We start from the raw sequence: 15471 nt of genomic DNA, 5'->3' as shown, positions 1-15471 counted from the left end.
TACTACATGAATACCATCCTTGGCTAAATCAATGCATTTGATTATCTCCCCACTTATTACCTCAAAATCAGTAGAAAAATCAAACAACCCTACAAAGAAATCCATAGTCAGAATTAGGCGATTAGCATACTACCAATATTCTAAACTATGTCAAGAGAAAGAAATTTGAAAATTTTCTGTAATATATATCATAGGTTAGAATCAGAAGCAAAAAAATGCGATTAAATTGCTAAAAACAATGCTTCAATACCATTCTAGCTGGCATGTCCATACATAACTTCAAATTATAATAAATGTGAACAGGAGAAAGAAACAAACATAGCAAGTTTGAACTTATGCCAGTCAATTGAAGCACTATTGTTTTGAGCCAAAAAAACGTCCAATTTGAACAGGCTGAGACATTGGCTAGGAATTTCAATACACAACTTGGATCGAATTTCAAATGTGCAACTTGTGATACTCTTCTTGGATATGATTAACAGGTCAACTAACCTGATAAATTCTAATAATGAACATTTGTTATAAATTTTAGAACAAAATTACTTGAATTTATGTATAACATGGACGTAAACATTGAGAAGGCAATGAAGAATTTAACTGCAGAACATACTAAAAATTGGTTAGCTTAGAATAAACCTCAACCAACTTGAGGCTTCCTCTCCTACCATATCAGACTGAAATTGTAAAGACCATGGAAAATTTTTACATGATTGGATAATTTATGCTAGCATCATTATTTTCTACTAAATATACTTCATGAAAGCCAATTGAGGATAAAACAAATCTTGACATGATCTAATGTTGTGAAAGTTGAAGGACTATCATTGAGCTTAACTCTAAATGAGAAAAGATTAGTATAGCATGAGTTTTGTTGTCATCAATCAAATTTTTGGAATAAATAATAGCTATTTTTAGGAACACCTCAATTATCACTCCACAAAAAATATTTAAGAAAATTATGCAAAATTGATAAACAAAGCAAATTAAATTTTAAGAGTTGTATACTATTTCCTATGGATAAATAAGTAGGTCAAACCTATAACATTAATGTTGTTCATCAAAATTAAAATACTACAAATATATAACTGTTGAACCTTAACCATAATGCTTAGTTGCTAGCATTGTAAAATCTGATCCACAAAATCATAACCCCACTAATCTACCTTATGAAGTGGGGAGAAAAAAAATTAGTCAGGCATTTGGAATGTCTAAGTCCATGAGAAATTTATTAAGTATTGATTACACATGTAGCTCTACATGAAAATTTTAAGAATACATAGCTATTTTCTTGTACACATCTAATTGTGAATTCATTGTGCACTCCAACAAATGAAATACACTATTATTACAACAATACATAACTTTGTACTAAAAACAATCTTTACATAATTATACTCCTGTACCGACAACTATAGCTATAATACGCAGTCAGCACAACAAATTTTTAAGTTTGGCTCACTCCTGTGTTTTCTTTTTTATCAACCCTTTATGAGAGATTGTTGGTTTCAATTGATTTATTTAAATAAAAACTAAAATACATAACATTGTAGTGAGTCAAAAAATGAAATCATTAAAATAACAATTATCTAATATATTTTTCCTAAAGCAAGTTCCCCGCCAGCTCTAGCCGCACCCGTCCGCTCGAATTCTCCCTTTTTCATGTTTTCACCCTATTGAACCTAAGTTTTTTTATGCATACAAGTTTTTTTTGTTGGAACATTGATGCACAACTAACGGAAATTCCCACCACATGTGCGCATGGATAAAGCAAAATACTCACCACTACAATAGGTAAAGAGTTGTGAATGGCTCATTTGAATTCCTTTTAGTTGCCATGCTTAATTAAAATAGATATATATGAGATCAATAACTTCCTCGTGAAAATTGGCATACATGTTTATTAGAAATATTGCTTGATATTTTTTTGCCTTTTTTTTTTGTTATGTTCATTTTAGAGTTCTTGAGTGTTGACTTCTATGTAAAGCACAAAAGAAACAAAAAAAAAAATATCAGATCAAACCTCGTATCCACGAAACCGGCTGAAATCCCGCTGTGCAGCGCCGTTTGAGTCGCATCCCGCGATTCCTGCTCAAATCCTGCGACCTCTCCTCGACCTTGAGCCCAGGTGCGTCGTTAAATACCGCAACAGATGGGGACTTCAGTCGCTGCCTCTCCTCACCACTTCCGATCCAACTCCCGCTCTCCGCTCTCTCATACTATTATCACTTAGTATTGGTATTATTATTATTTAATCATATTTAGTTATTTTTAATAATAGTTAATTATAATTAATTATAATTATTATAATTGAATAATTTAACTATATTTGATTATTATAAATAATAATTAGTTTTAATTAAAAATAAATTATGATTAATTTAAAATTATTATGATTAATTATTAATGATAATAATTAATCATGATTTATTTAAGTTAATTATAATTAACTTTTAATTCAAATTAATTATCATCATTTTATAATTAAATATGGTTAATTATTATAATTATATTTAATTATTTTTAAATTATAATTAATTATTATTAATTTTAATTAATTAATATCCCCTCCACTCTCTTACCTCGATGTTCGTGTCGGACAGGCAAACCACCTAAGCACGCCTTTATTGGTCGTGGTAGGAGGGAACCCGGTGCGACACCTACGGCGAGGTAGGCGAGTGACTCATCGATCCATGTGTCAACCACGGCAACCCCGCGAAGGTACGTACTCTTCCAAACTCAAAACCTTGCTTCAATGTCCGTAGCAAATCGGAGAATCGCCCCATGCACGCCTTTATTGCGCGTGGTGGGATGGAACCCTGGTGCGGCACGTACGGCGAAGCGGGGTCGCTTATTAAGTACCCCCGAGCGGGGGGAAATCAAAAACTGCTTTTTTTCAAAAATACTTTTTTATAAAACCCCATGCACGCCTTTATTGCGCGTGGTGGGAGAAAACAAAAAAGACAACCGCCGCGGTGTCTCACCAACATACACCGTGCACGTCTTTATTGACGTGGCGGGTAGGCGGCCTCTTGGTTTTTCCCCTAAAAGGGGAGACACCGGGAGGCTGCCGAAATTTTATCTAAAATACAGATAAGGACTTGAAGAAAATGGGACTTGTGGACTTAAATCAAATGAACTTAAATAAACTTGAATCCAAATAAAAAAAAATGTGCAAATGAGATTGAACTTGAACTTGCGCATTCAGACTTGAACTCTACAAGACAGCAGGGGACTACTTGAACTCAAATGAGTTGAACAAAGAACTAGAACAAGACTTGAATAATTTGAACATTCAAGGGAACTTGATTTTGCAAGCATTTTGGACTTGAATTTGCAAATGAAACAATATAACTACAAGGACTTGACTTGGACATTTAAACTAAGTAAAAGACTTGAGTGGACTCTGAACTTGAACTCAAAAGAGCTTGGTGCAATGAGTTTTGACTTGAAACTTGAACCATAACATTAAGCTCTTAAAGGTTAAAGAATTGACATTGTAATATAAATACAAGTGCTAATCAAAGGGGGGTGATCCATTTGAATTTCATCCAAGCTTTGGTATAAAACTTATTTGAGCAATTATAATTAGCCTACAATGATCATCTCAATTGAATGGAGGAATGCAATGTATTCGCAAGCAATTTTTAGATGAGTTGTAATGAATAAAAAAAATTCCTATGGTAATTGAAGATTCATTAAGAGTAATGGAATCACTATCAATACTTGCCAAGCCATAATACTTCCATGAAGCTTCGGAATAAATGATCAAAGGCTCTTATGCTACAAAATGCAAACATCAACATGCAAACAATGTTCTTCCTACAAATGATGAATGCAACAACATCTTGTAATCAATCACCACTCATTATCTAGCAAGCATATTGGTCTTATGCAAGCAAAGATTAAATGGAAGAAACAATGACAATCAGTCATGACATTTGTATCAATCATATGGAAGAAATTGTGATCCAATAGCATGGCACACTGAAAGAAGCCACGAAGAACATGATTGGTACTAATTAGCTTGTAGCTGATGATGGTTAGTCCATTGCTAATAAAGACTAGTTTGATGATAAGTTCAATAACCTACTCGTAGTCAATGATGATAGATGCATGTAATAAAAGTGATCATTCCCCAATGTGGATGCAACAATCTATCTGCAAATAAAGGCGAAAGATACATAGCAAATGCAAATACCTACGATCCCTTACAGTAGATCTGCTATATGCACCATATGTCATTTGTGGACAAATACGAAAGGGACTACATAAACACAAGCAAGATGCTAAATGACTACACAAGTACAAGCTCCTATGAGTTATTGAAGGAAACTCGTTGTACACATAGTACACTATCCACAAGCAAATATAGAAGAGTCCTCACTCATATAGAAGTCCATTTATGGGTGATGGCGATTAATGTACAGTGGATGCTAAATTATTCATACAGTCAATGACTACTCAACATTAGTCGAATATACATGCTTTCTACAGGCAAGAGTAAAGATCTGCAACACATACAATCTTTCTACAAAGATAAATGTATGTGCCACATGCCACTGATGGGTAGATGTAGAAAGACTTCAGTAAGTGCAGTATCCTGAAATCACTTTCAATCTATGGAATACATCAACCTGCCTACCTATAATAGTGACGGATGTACTATATGAGATCAAATACCACAAGCAAAATGCATAAGAAGTATAACAAGTACAAGTGCTTACGGTCGATGATAGAAGATTCGTATGCAAAGGGACTTGATCATGAACAAAGAATTTATATGAATGCAATTGTTTACAAGCAAAAAGCAGGAGATTCGTTAGTGCACTATAATCTGCCTACAAACATCAACAAATAGTGCACGACAGCCTGGCTGTACAAAGCAACAAACAACTGATCCAAAAAGCTGCTACGCCACCCCACCAGATCTGCAACATCCGTACAAGCAGACAGAAGGCGTCTATAAATATTCCAAAAATACCCCCTGCACGTGCACTATAAATTGTATACACATAGGTACACTAAAGGGGTATATAAAAATCACCCGCATGGAAAAAATCCAAAAATCCTAAAAATATTTAAAAATTGAAATTATCCATCCACACTTAAAGTAAAATCCATCCGCCCTCCGCAACAGTTTGTCGAGGCGGACAAATTTAAATAAACTCTAGCTCACAAAGAGCCAAATGCCTAGTCGAAAATATCACTAGGATCTATTCTCAAACAATCTTTTGCCAGTAAGGACGTGGTACGTGTCCTCTAACCGGCAGTTTCGCCGCCAAATGGCACTGCAGGTAAACGGTTATGACCCGGGGCCCTCTGAACCGAGTGGTTTTGCCGCCAAATGGCACCACAGATAGCGGTTATGGCCAGATCCAATACACTCCTTAATGGCGTTAAATCCTTGAGATATGAATCAATAGGATATGATCGATGGGGCACAAAGTCCTCTGTTAGCTAAGGTGGATTCAAATTTGTCTCCTTAGATAAACATTCACCCCTGGTCTACAAGGTACCCTTGGACGAAGCAACCCATGGCTGCCGACAAGGATCCTTCTGTCAGGTTGGGTCGACTACCTCCTCTGACAAAGTAGACCAGGGTCCATGATGGCCCAGGATGACGGAACCATGGGATCTTGATCGGGCCCATCATCCATTCCCCCACCATCCGCTTTAAGTGCATGATGGTGAAATTTCTATTTTAAATATCAAACTTTCTAAATCTTTCTAAATACCTAAATCCAAACTCAACTCCTCAATTTCCAAATCCAATCCATTGCTGCTACTATATGCTCGATATTGTGTATCTACGGATAAACGTATCTGATTGACGACTAGCCTTAATCGAAAGTTCTCTCTCGGGATCGGGAGGGGTAATTAACTATAGGGGCTTGCGCCTATAGGAAACCAGAACTCAGATTATAAAGCCCTCACAAAATGAGGGCGAAATCTCTGGGTAGTGTCTTATCTACAAACCCATCTGCCTTCCAAAATTTACCTCGGAACTTATTCAGTTAAAACTCACTCGCCGAATAAAAAAAAGGAAAAGTGCGGCGGGGAGGCCGGGGCAGAATTTTCGGAGCCCACATTGAGAACTACGGTTCTTATAAATTTTTATCCTCAAACAAGTGAGGCTTGCCTTGCTCACAAATTTTTTTAGTTTTCATCAATTATGCCTATGTGAATGCATTAAATATTTTCAATATATTCATAATAAAGTTATCCTATGCACTAAACTGGAGGGCAGAATTGCTTTAAAAAGAGAAGCAAACTTCAAAAGCACATAAAGTTATATTTCGACAAGGTAGACAATAACAAACAATTCTTTCATTCAAGTAGTGATATAATACAAACAATATTCTAAAATCAAAGATATAAAAATACATATGCATTGTTTTAACTTAATGAACATTCATAGATCCATAAAGAAATTGACATTACCTGGAGTGTCTATAGCATTGATAATACGACCTTCGTTCAGAATAGCTCTTTCTAGTTCAGTTACTCCCGAAGGGCTAAGATTAGAAAAGAAGGCTTCCCTTCCCAGAATGTTGTTGCCAGTAGCACTCTTGCCATTACCAGCCTTCCCAACAATAACAATATTAATAGCATTACTTGCAGTTGTCAATTTGAAATCAATAATTGAATCAACCTCCATTGTGTGCGACTAAAAGAAATGCAAAAAAGACATGGTAAATTGATTAAGCTGAAAAGTTAAGGTTACAATCTCACATACTTACGAACATGTAGACTTCATGATATATCATTGGGATTCACAAGTAATAAACTAATTTATAAATTTGTATTTTCTTGTCAGTGTCTTTTTCATAGTTCTCATATTTTATTATTCCCATCCTTTAAGAAACAACTACATCTTAGCTTCTGGATTTGCTACAAGGCAACTTAATTAGGCCTAGACTTGCTTTCTTGAAAACCGAATTTGCTGGCAATAGGCAAAAACATGAATTCTCATTTGAATTGATCATCTATTTATTAAGTTGTGCAGTATAATGTTTGCTCAAACGAAGAAAATACAACTAAATGCAGGTAGCCTGGATGAAGGACAGTTCCCTTGACAAGTTCATTTGACAACATGGTAAATTCTATTGACGAAAACTTCTCAGTCCTGATTAACAAAACGCAAAGTAAATGATGTCGGTGTTGTAATTTTTTTTATTCCAAATTGCTAGATCAATGGTATTTTCTTGACACTGTGAGTCCATACAAATTAATTATCTTTGAATGTGTTTGATGAAATAAGTAAAATAAAATTTAAGGGGATTTACATAAACTCTTATTATTTAAATATCGGGATTTACATCAAACAAGCTTAAATATTTTTGTAATACTCTATGGTTAAATAAATAAGTTTAAACAACTATTTCTTCAACGCATTTATGTTCATGAACAATATCATTTAAGCTCGATATGAAGTTCCTTAAAAAACTAGATTAATGTTTGATATGGAGCACAATTATGTCTTATGAAAATATTGAACAATCTAACATGAATGTTTATATTTATTACAATTTAATAATAGAATAATCATAAATTAATAAACTTTAAAACTAATTAAAGTATCTATTAACTAGAGGTATATTCATCTTTCTTGGATTATTTACTTTGCGTGTTCATTAAGACTCGTTCTTTAATAGTATTATTTTCTGAGCTCGACAAGCTAACCATTTTTTAGCTTGAAAATGCTCGATAGGCGGGCTCATTTATGGGCTCGAGAAAACTCGCCATATATGTTAATTCAAAATGACAACATGATCAGTTGTATATGACTCTCTTAAATGAATAAAAAATAGGCACTTTAAACTTAGTAGGATGTTGAGCCTTGGTGATCTCAACTAAGAAGACATTAGTAGATTGGATTTGACTCTTCATTGGTTAAGTGGGCAAAAAACTTCAATAGTTCCATCCTCTCAAAGAGATGGCACACTAAAAGCAACGGAGCAACAAGTCTAGGACTATGATAACAAGGGCAAATCGGAGAGGTTGCTGAGACTATCCTAGCTAGGGTGTGTCAGAGTTGAAGCTTGCTAAAATTACCCAAGGGCTTCCTTAATCATTTTGGCTAGACCAACCTCATGTAGAAGTTATTTAGATATGATGTAATTATTCTAACATTTGCTTTGTTCATGCTACCAATAATATGTTCTCCAATGTTTGGTTTATAGTTCTCAGCATCAAACCACACTCCCCGACCATTTTAAGATGTAGGATTCAAAATCAACCGAGAGTTGACCAGTATCTTCTTGTAGAAATAGTCAAACAATAAAGAAGAGGGAGAGAAAGAAAATAGATAAAGAGATAGATTTAATAGAAAATCTTTGATTGAGATTTAGTAATAAGTATAAGATGATATCATGCCCGTATTTGGTCCTTAACCCTTTATTTATAGGACTTAATTAAGATTAATGATACAGGAAGGGCTACAAAATAAAATATAAGAAAGGCATATAACAGAGAGTCGATTTAGCTAACTATATAGTAGGTAAGCCATGGCTAGAATTGTGAAGTGTGAACAATGGGCGAGTAGCCTTGCTAAAAATTCCCTTAATAAACTCTACAGATGAGAACTCCTTAGTCCATTTTGGAAAGTATTCATAAATGAGTTGTCAAAACCCTAATATGAATGCATGGACAAGTGAGCATATTTTGTTGAAGAATTCAGCAGTTCTGTGCTAAGAATATATGTTGTCAACAATCACACCACGTCATTGAAAAGCTCAAGGACAAACAGATAATAAGAACAGACTCCAGGAGTAGAAGAACCAACAAAGCGCAATAGACATGAAGAATAGAAAAATAAGGAGTGCTTACTTTCGGTGGCTTGAGCTGTTTAGCTGGTAAAGCCGGGGAATGGAGACGGTGGCAACTTCGACGCTTATAATCACGGAGAAGACGAACATAGCGAAATCTCACCGATCTCTCCATCTCTAAAGTTCGTCGTCTCAAATCTCAAGACCATCGTCCCAAACCAATTGTCGACCAACAATTATCCGATCTGGCGTCATCAAATCCTAAAACTGCTTCGAGCAAACGATTTTGAGCACTTTCTTGCTCCGCCCCCTCCCTCCGGAGAATCGTCCGATCAAACGACTGCTCTCAAGAACTGGCGCATTACCGACCAAAACCTTCAGGCAGCCATCTGCTCGACAATATCTCCGACCGTCTTACCCTATATCATTCACCTCGATACAACCCACGAAATCTAGCAGGTTCTTGAAAGCCAATTTCAGGCAACCAGTCGCTCCAAGGTAATCCAGCTCAAGAATGAGCTCCACCACGTCTCCATGAAGAATTCGTCGATGATCCAATATCTAACTGAGATAAAGAAACTAGTCGATCAAATTGCTTCCGCCGGATCCACGATCGACTCCGAGGACATCATCTTGTACATCTTGAACGGGTTAACACCCGCCTACCAGTCATTCAAGCCATATATCCGCAACTCCCCTTCCCCGATTCGGCTTGAGAACCTATACGCTATGCTCATCAGCGAGGAGATTCATGTAAACGCAGATGCAGCTCGCCAATCCAGCGAAATTGTCCAGCAGGCAGCGCTCTACGCCAGCAGGGGCCGTGGACGACGATCCAGAGGTCGTTCCACGCACAACTCTAGCAACACAAATCGCTCGGTCCAACAGCAGCCCGCTCCGACTTGTCAGATTTGCCTCAAGAAGGGTCATACGGCTGATGCTTGTTGGCACCGTATGAACGCCAATTACACTCCATCCACCACTGTAACCAAACAGAATACTGCTCTGATGGCTAACCCCGAAGTCTCGTCCGGCGATTGGTTTCTCGACTCCGGCGCCTCCTCCCACATGTCTAACGCTGCCGATAATCTTTCACAACCGACGTCATACAATGGCTCCGACGACATCTTTATCGGGGACAGAAGAAACATCCCCATTGCTCACTCGGGCACGGGCATTCTTCCTAACCCGAATCGTAAGCTTTTCTTATCAAATTTACTTCACGTCCCAAACATCTCGCATAATCTTTTGTCTATTTCTAACCTCGTTAAAGATAACAAAATTTCAATTACATTTGACCCAAGTGGATTTGTTTTTAAGGACCTGATGACCGATCAACAGCTTCTTCAAGGACCCTGTAGCGGTGGTCTGTACAGGATACCGAACTCATCCGTATCTCCGCATCGTCCAACAGCTCTTCAGGCGTCCAAGCACTCTTCCTCCGTGTGGCACGACCGCCTGGGACATCCTCATCTCCGAATCTTGCAACGGATTTCTCAAAACGAACCTACATTACGCATCTTTACTTCTTCTAAACATTGTACTACATGTGTTCAATGTAAAAATCATAAGCTTCCATTTGAGCATTCTCAATCAAGAACTCAAATACCTCTGCACATCGTGCATGCCGACGTCTGGGGTCCGTCTTCGGTCTCCTCCGTCCTCGGCTGCAGATTTTTTGTTATGTTCATTGATGACTTCTCCCGTTATACATGGCTTTTTCCCTTAATACATAAATCTGATGTAATCGATGTGTTTAAACATTTTACTACGCTTATTGAAAATCAGCTTAATCATCGAATCAAAATCCTTAGGACAGACAGCGGAACCGAATTTACTAATCTTCAGATGAAATCCTTTCTTCTGTCCAAAGGTATCCGACATCAAGTGTCCTGTCCCTACACCCCAGAGCAAAATGGCATGGCTGAACGAAAAAATCGGCATGTGGTCGAAACCACTCGATCACTTCTACACAGAGCTGCCGTCCCGCATCAATACTGGCCTGAAGCGTGTTCCACGGCGGCATATTTGATTAATAGAATGCCTTCCCCAAACACCCATAACAAGTCGCCATTGCAATTACTGTTCAGCATCAAGCCGGATTATAAGCACTTGAAGACATTAGGCTGTGAATGCTTCCCACTGTTACCACAGCACATGCGTACAAAACTTGAACCAAAATCCAGATCCTTCATCTTTTTCGGTTACTCGGACAGCCATAAAGGCTACAAATGCCTTAACAGGGAGACAAACAAATTCTTCGTTTCACGACACGTTACATTCTTCGAACATTCCTTTCCGTTCGCTAACAACATTACGCCTCCTCAGGTTCAACACAATGATGTTCCTCCCGCTATGCTCTTACCGACATCAACGGCATCCGAACAAAGACATCTGCCGACGACATCCGTTACTTCTCAAAACCCGACAACACACCTCCCGCCTCAATCAAGTCTCTCCTCCAACCAAGAAGCTATGCCCGACCCTCCAGCAATAATCCCAGACTCAGACTCTTGTTCACATATACCTCCTACTCGACATCCCATAATCACCAGAACCCGGACTGGCTCACTAAAACCGACCGCTCGGTTAAATCTTCTTGCTCACAGCTCTAACAGCTCTGATCAAGATCCCGATCCCACAAACTTTAAAAAGGCCTCCAAGAAGCACGAATGGAGGCAAGCAATGGCCGAAGAATTTCTAGCTCTCCAACAACAAGGCACTTGGCGCCTCGAAACACCTCCTCCCAACGCTCAAGTGTTAGGCTGCAAATGGACCTTCCGCAAGAAATTCAATGTGGATGGCTCAATCGCATGATTCAAAGCTCGTCTCGTGGCTCTGGGAAATCAGCAAGCACACGGTATTGACTACGCCGAGACTTTCAGTCCTGTTGCGAAAATCCCGACCATCAGAGTCCTGTTCACCGTCGCCCTCTTCCATGGCTGGTCGGTACAGCAATGGGACGTATCTAATGCTTTCTTGCACGGCCTTCTCAACGACATTGTCTATATGGTTCAGCCATGGGGTTTCACCGATGAAAATCATCCTAATCACGTTTGCAGGCTGCTCAAATCTATCTATGGCCTACGTCAAGCACCCCGTCAATGGTACACTACGTTCACCAACCATCTTCTCAAGCTCGGGTTCGAGTACAGCAAGGCAGATCCGTCTCTGCTCACTCTTTGCCGGGGCAAAACACGCATATTTTTATTAGTCTACGTCGATGACATTCTAGTCACCGGCAACGACAACAACGCCATCTCCTCTGTTCTGTCGGAACTACAATCCACATTCAACATGAAGGATCTCGATCCAGCCCATCACTTTCTCGGCATCAAAATACAGAAACAGTCAGATAAGTATTTTCTTTCTCAATCGTTGTATGCTGAATCTATACTAAGCTCTGTCAATTTAACCAACTGCAACTCTTTATCTAATCATTCTTGCACTAAACTACCGAAACAGGTGCCCGATGATGTTGTCCTCTCCGATCCCACCACCTACAGGAGGGTCACGGGATCTCTCCAATACTTAACACTAACTCGACCCGACATTGCGCACGCCGTCAATGTACTATCTCAACATCTTCATGATCCCACACCACAGCATACTTATCTGCTCAAGCGTCTGCTGTGGTATATCAAAGGATCAGTGAAACTCGGTTTACCTATTCTTCCAGGACCGCTCACCCTATCTACATACTCCGACGCAGACTGGGCTGGCGATCCCAACACCCGGAAATCTACCACCGGACATTGCACCTTCCTCGGCAATACTCTTATTTCCTAGACTGTTAAAAAGCAGAATACCGTGGCCAGATCCTCAACAGAGTCGGAATACCGCGCGTTAGCGGCCGCTACCGCCGACACTATCTGGTTGAAACGACTTCTTCATCCAATACAACCAACCGATCGATTTGTTCTGTGATAACATGTCAGCTATCGCCCAGGCTCACAACCCGGTTTTTCACGCTAGAACAAAGCACATCGAGATCGATCACTGGTTTATCCGCGACCACATTCACAACCAAGTGATTCGGCTTCTTCCGATCAGCACCACATATCAGTTAGCCGACATTCTAACTAAGCCACTATCTACATCCAGATTCAAGGAGCTACGAACCAAACTAAACATTCAAGAAGAATCTTCAGTTTGACAGGGGATATTAGAACACCGGCTTAAGCTTCCAACGGCTAACTGCTTCACCGTCCAATAAGATCTTTACACGTGTACACCTATTGTCTTTATATACTAGCTTCTGTACCTAGGATAAACTGAATAACATAATAATATTTCTTGTCCTCTGGTTTCTTGTCTTCCTCAGCTCCGGCAAGCTCACTCCTCCGGAGTAACCTCTCTTTCGTTTCTACACGAGCCTTTCGGAATGCCCGGCATTTACTGCGCGCAAAAACGTTCACATTTTTAAGAATTAAGACTGCAAAACTATTTCTCATCTCAAAAATCTCGCCAAGACAAAGTATCGGCTTTTAACTAGCTTATTAAAACCCACCTGTTGGTATCCGGATATTTAAGTCAGACTATTGTTAATCTTTATTATTATAAATGAAATAATATGAAAAATAAAATAGCACATTTCAAACTACATTTTAAAAATTAGTTTTGATATAGAAAAATTTACCCACCGAGGCTTAGGGTGATTGGTGGCGAGCACAGTTGAGAATCCATCATCCCGGGTTCGAATCCCCGTACTACGGCCTCGCCTCTGTAGTGGGGCAAAGCAAGTGTGGATCCGATGTCGGTGGGTGCCCTCACTAGGTTCTGCCGAGGGATTAGTTACGCAGCTAAACGCTCCCTTTGAAGTGGCAGCAAGTAGATACTCCCATTCTAAAAAAAAAGATATAGAAAAATTTCTTGATCGGGCATGAACCTTAAGGCAACTTTTCATTAGAATTTTCTGAAATTAAATTTGGAGTCATCCAAATTACTATTTCAACAAACTTATAATCCAATTGAACAATGCCCATATTTACAATTTATTATTACATAATTAATTATTAAAAACAATTGAACAGAAAGTAATTGCCATTTTCAAATAACATGTTAGAGTTTATTTTACAGATTTATACTATTGTTGTACTTACATATGCATGTCAGATATATTAATTTTAGAGTAGAACAAAGAGGGCAATCCCATTTGAACCTCCACAAAGATATCATAATATATTTGTAAAGGAATAACAGAATATGTTCATTAACTATATAGTTTTTTTATATATTTATCTTATTTCATTTGTCAAATTAATTTTATATTCAATTCATTTTATTCAACAAAGTAGTTAGTCATCTATAGAAGATATGCATGTCCCAATACATGCTTATAACTCCACGTTCACTTATTTCACACATAGTCTACCTCCACTAGGTGAAGATGATCCTCTAATCACTTTATTAGCTCTACTTTCACTTGCGTCTCCATTTTACCCTCCCAAACTTGCATGAAGCAGATGGGACTAGAAGTAACCTCCCACATTCATACGAGATAGATGGGACCATAATTAGAAGCAATACATAATAAAAATCGAACCCATATCTAGAATCAGAATCCATCTCTCACATCAAAATCTTCCCCATATGATCATATAAATGCAATGTAGAACTTCACAGAGTTAACAGATGCACTAGATTCTAAACATAATCATGAATGCAGGTATACCACAGTGTAGAGGAAAATACACATGAATATTATTCATATTTTTCCAACTTTCACTTCATAAGGTAATATACACAGTTTTACTTCAAAACATCATTTTAAAACTTTTTTGGGATATCATAATAAGTCTCAATTTACTAGTTTTTAACAGAGAAATATTTGAATGTAGATAAAATTAACTGTTGAATACTTTATTTCTTACTGTCAAAATATTTGTAACGGAGCATTTTATGACATACAAAAAGTGACACATGGATATTTGTTCTATTTTATTAAAATGCATTTCAAAGAAAAGTCAGAATTGGTATTGGGAGCATACCTCGAGCACAACAATTTTCTCAACTGACTCAACGGATGAAATCCAAGCTACAGTCATTAAAACCTCTCTCCTCCTCTTCTCTCTTCCTTCTCTATCAAGCTGGGGGCTGGGGTGAAAATGGGATTAAGTGAAGTGGGTTTAGAACTTCTAACACTATGCTATAGTTCTCTTATAGAATCTTCTAGATTCCCCAATATTCCTCTAACTAAGACTTCAGCATCGGAACACTCCTTTAACTGGAGCTACAATGCCTTAAGATAAATTTTTAGCTATTTTAATTTCACTTCTCAATCACTCCAGGACTCGTCTAAGCTTAATTAAACATGCAATTAACTGAAATATATGTAGGAAAAGGGTTTACATAGGGAATCGAATCAATTTAGACCAGACCTCGCTAGGTTATGGAACAACATATCTTACAAATTCTAACTTCATTAAAGCACCTAAATGATGAAAGAATGGTCTATGAATGAGTGAATTAATTTATATCGTCTAATAGATTATTTTGGATTTTACCTATATTTAGTGGCTTGCAACACTAAAAAATCTATAAATAGGCTCCAATCTCTACATGAGGGGGGAGGGGTGGACATATAAGCTTGAACCTTAGTTTGATATTCGAAGGCATAAAAATCTCTGAACTCCAATCAAGCACCATCATTAGACCGCCATTGGATCAACAACTTCCTACCATCACCAAACCATCTCCTAAT

General features: G+C 38.0%; 1 protein-coding gene across 3 annotated transcripts in view; it reads right to left on the bottom strand.

The window, feature by feature from the left end:
- Positions 1-13235, bottom strand: part of LOC110103152 (immune-associated nucleotide-binding protein 9-like) — a 36706-nt gene extending 23471 nt beyond the window's left edge. The window contains exons 1-4 of one of the 3 annotated variants that reach the window (XM_028693922.1): positions 13140-13235; positions 8830-8920; positions 6442-6667; positions 61-89 (exon numbers count right to left, since the gene is read on the bottom strand). In XM_028693922.1, coding sequence (XP_028549755.1) covers positions 61-89; positions 6442-6667; positions 8830-8920; positions 13140-13222 — 429 coding nt within the window. In that variant the 5' untranslated portion in view covers positions 13223-13235. Of the gene's footprint in view, positions 1-60; positions 90-6441; positions 6668-8829; positions 8924-13139 lie in introns of all 3 variants that reach the window. The other 2 variants (XM_028693921.1, XM_028693923.1) reach the window with 2 other exon arrangements.
- Positions 13236-15471: the final 2236 nt, after the last annotated feature.

The sequence above is a fragment of the Dendrobium catenatum genome, unplaced genomic scaffold (genome assembly GCF_001605985.2).
Source record: "Dendrobium catenatum unplaced genomic scaffold, ASM160598v2 fragScaff_scaffold_389, whole genome shotgun sequence".
Taxonomy (NCBI): Eukaryota; Viridiplantae; Streptophyta; class Magnoliopsida; order Asparagales; family Orchidaceae; genus Dendrobium; species Dendrobium catenatum.
The sequence above is the reverse complement of the archived record's forward strand: the minus strand, read 5'-3'. Positions and strand labels throughout refer to the sequence as shown.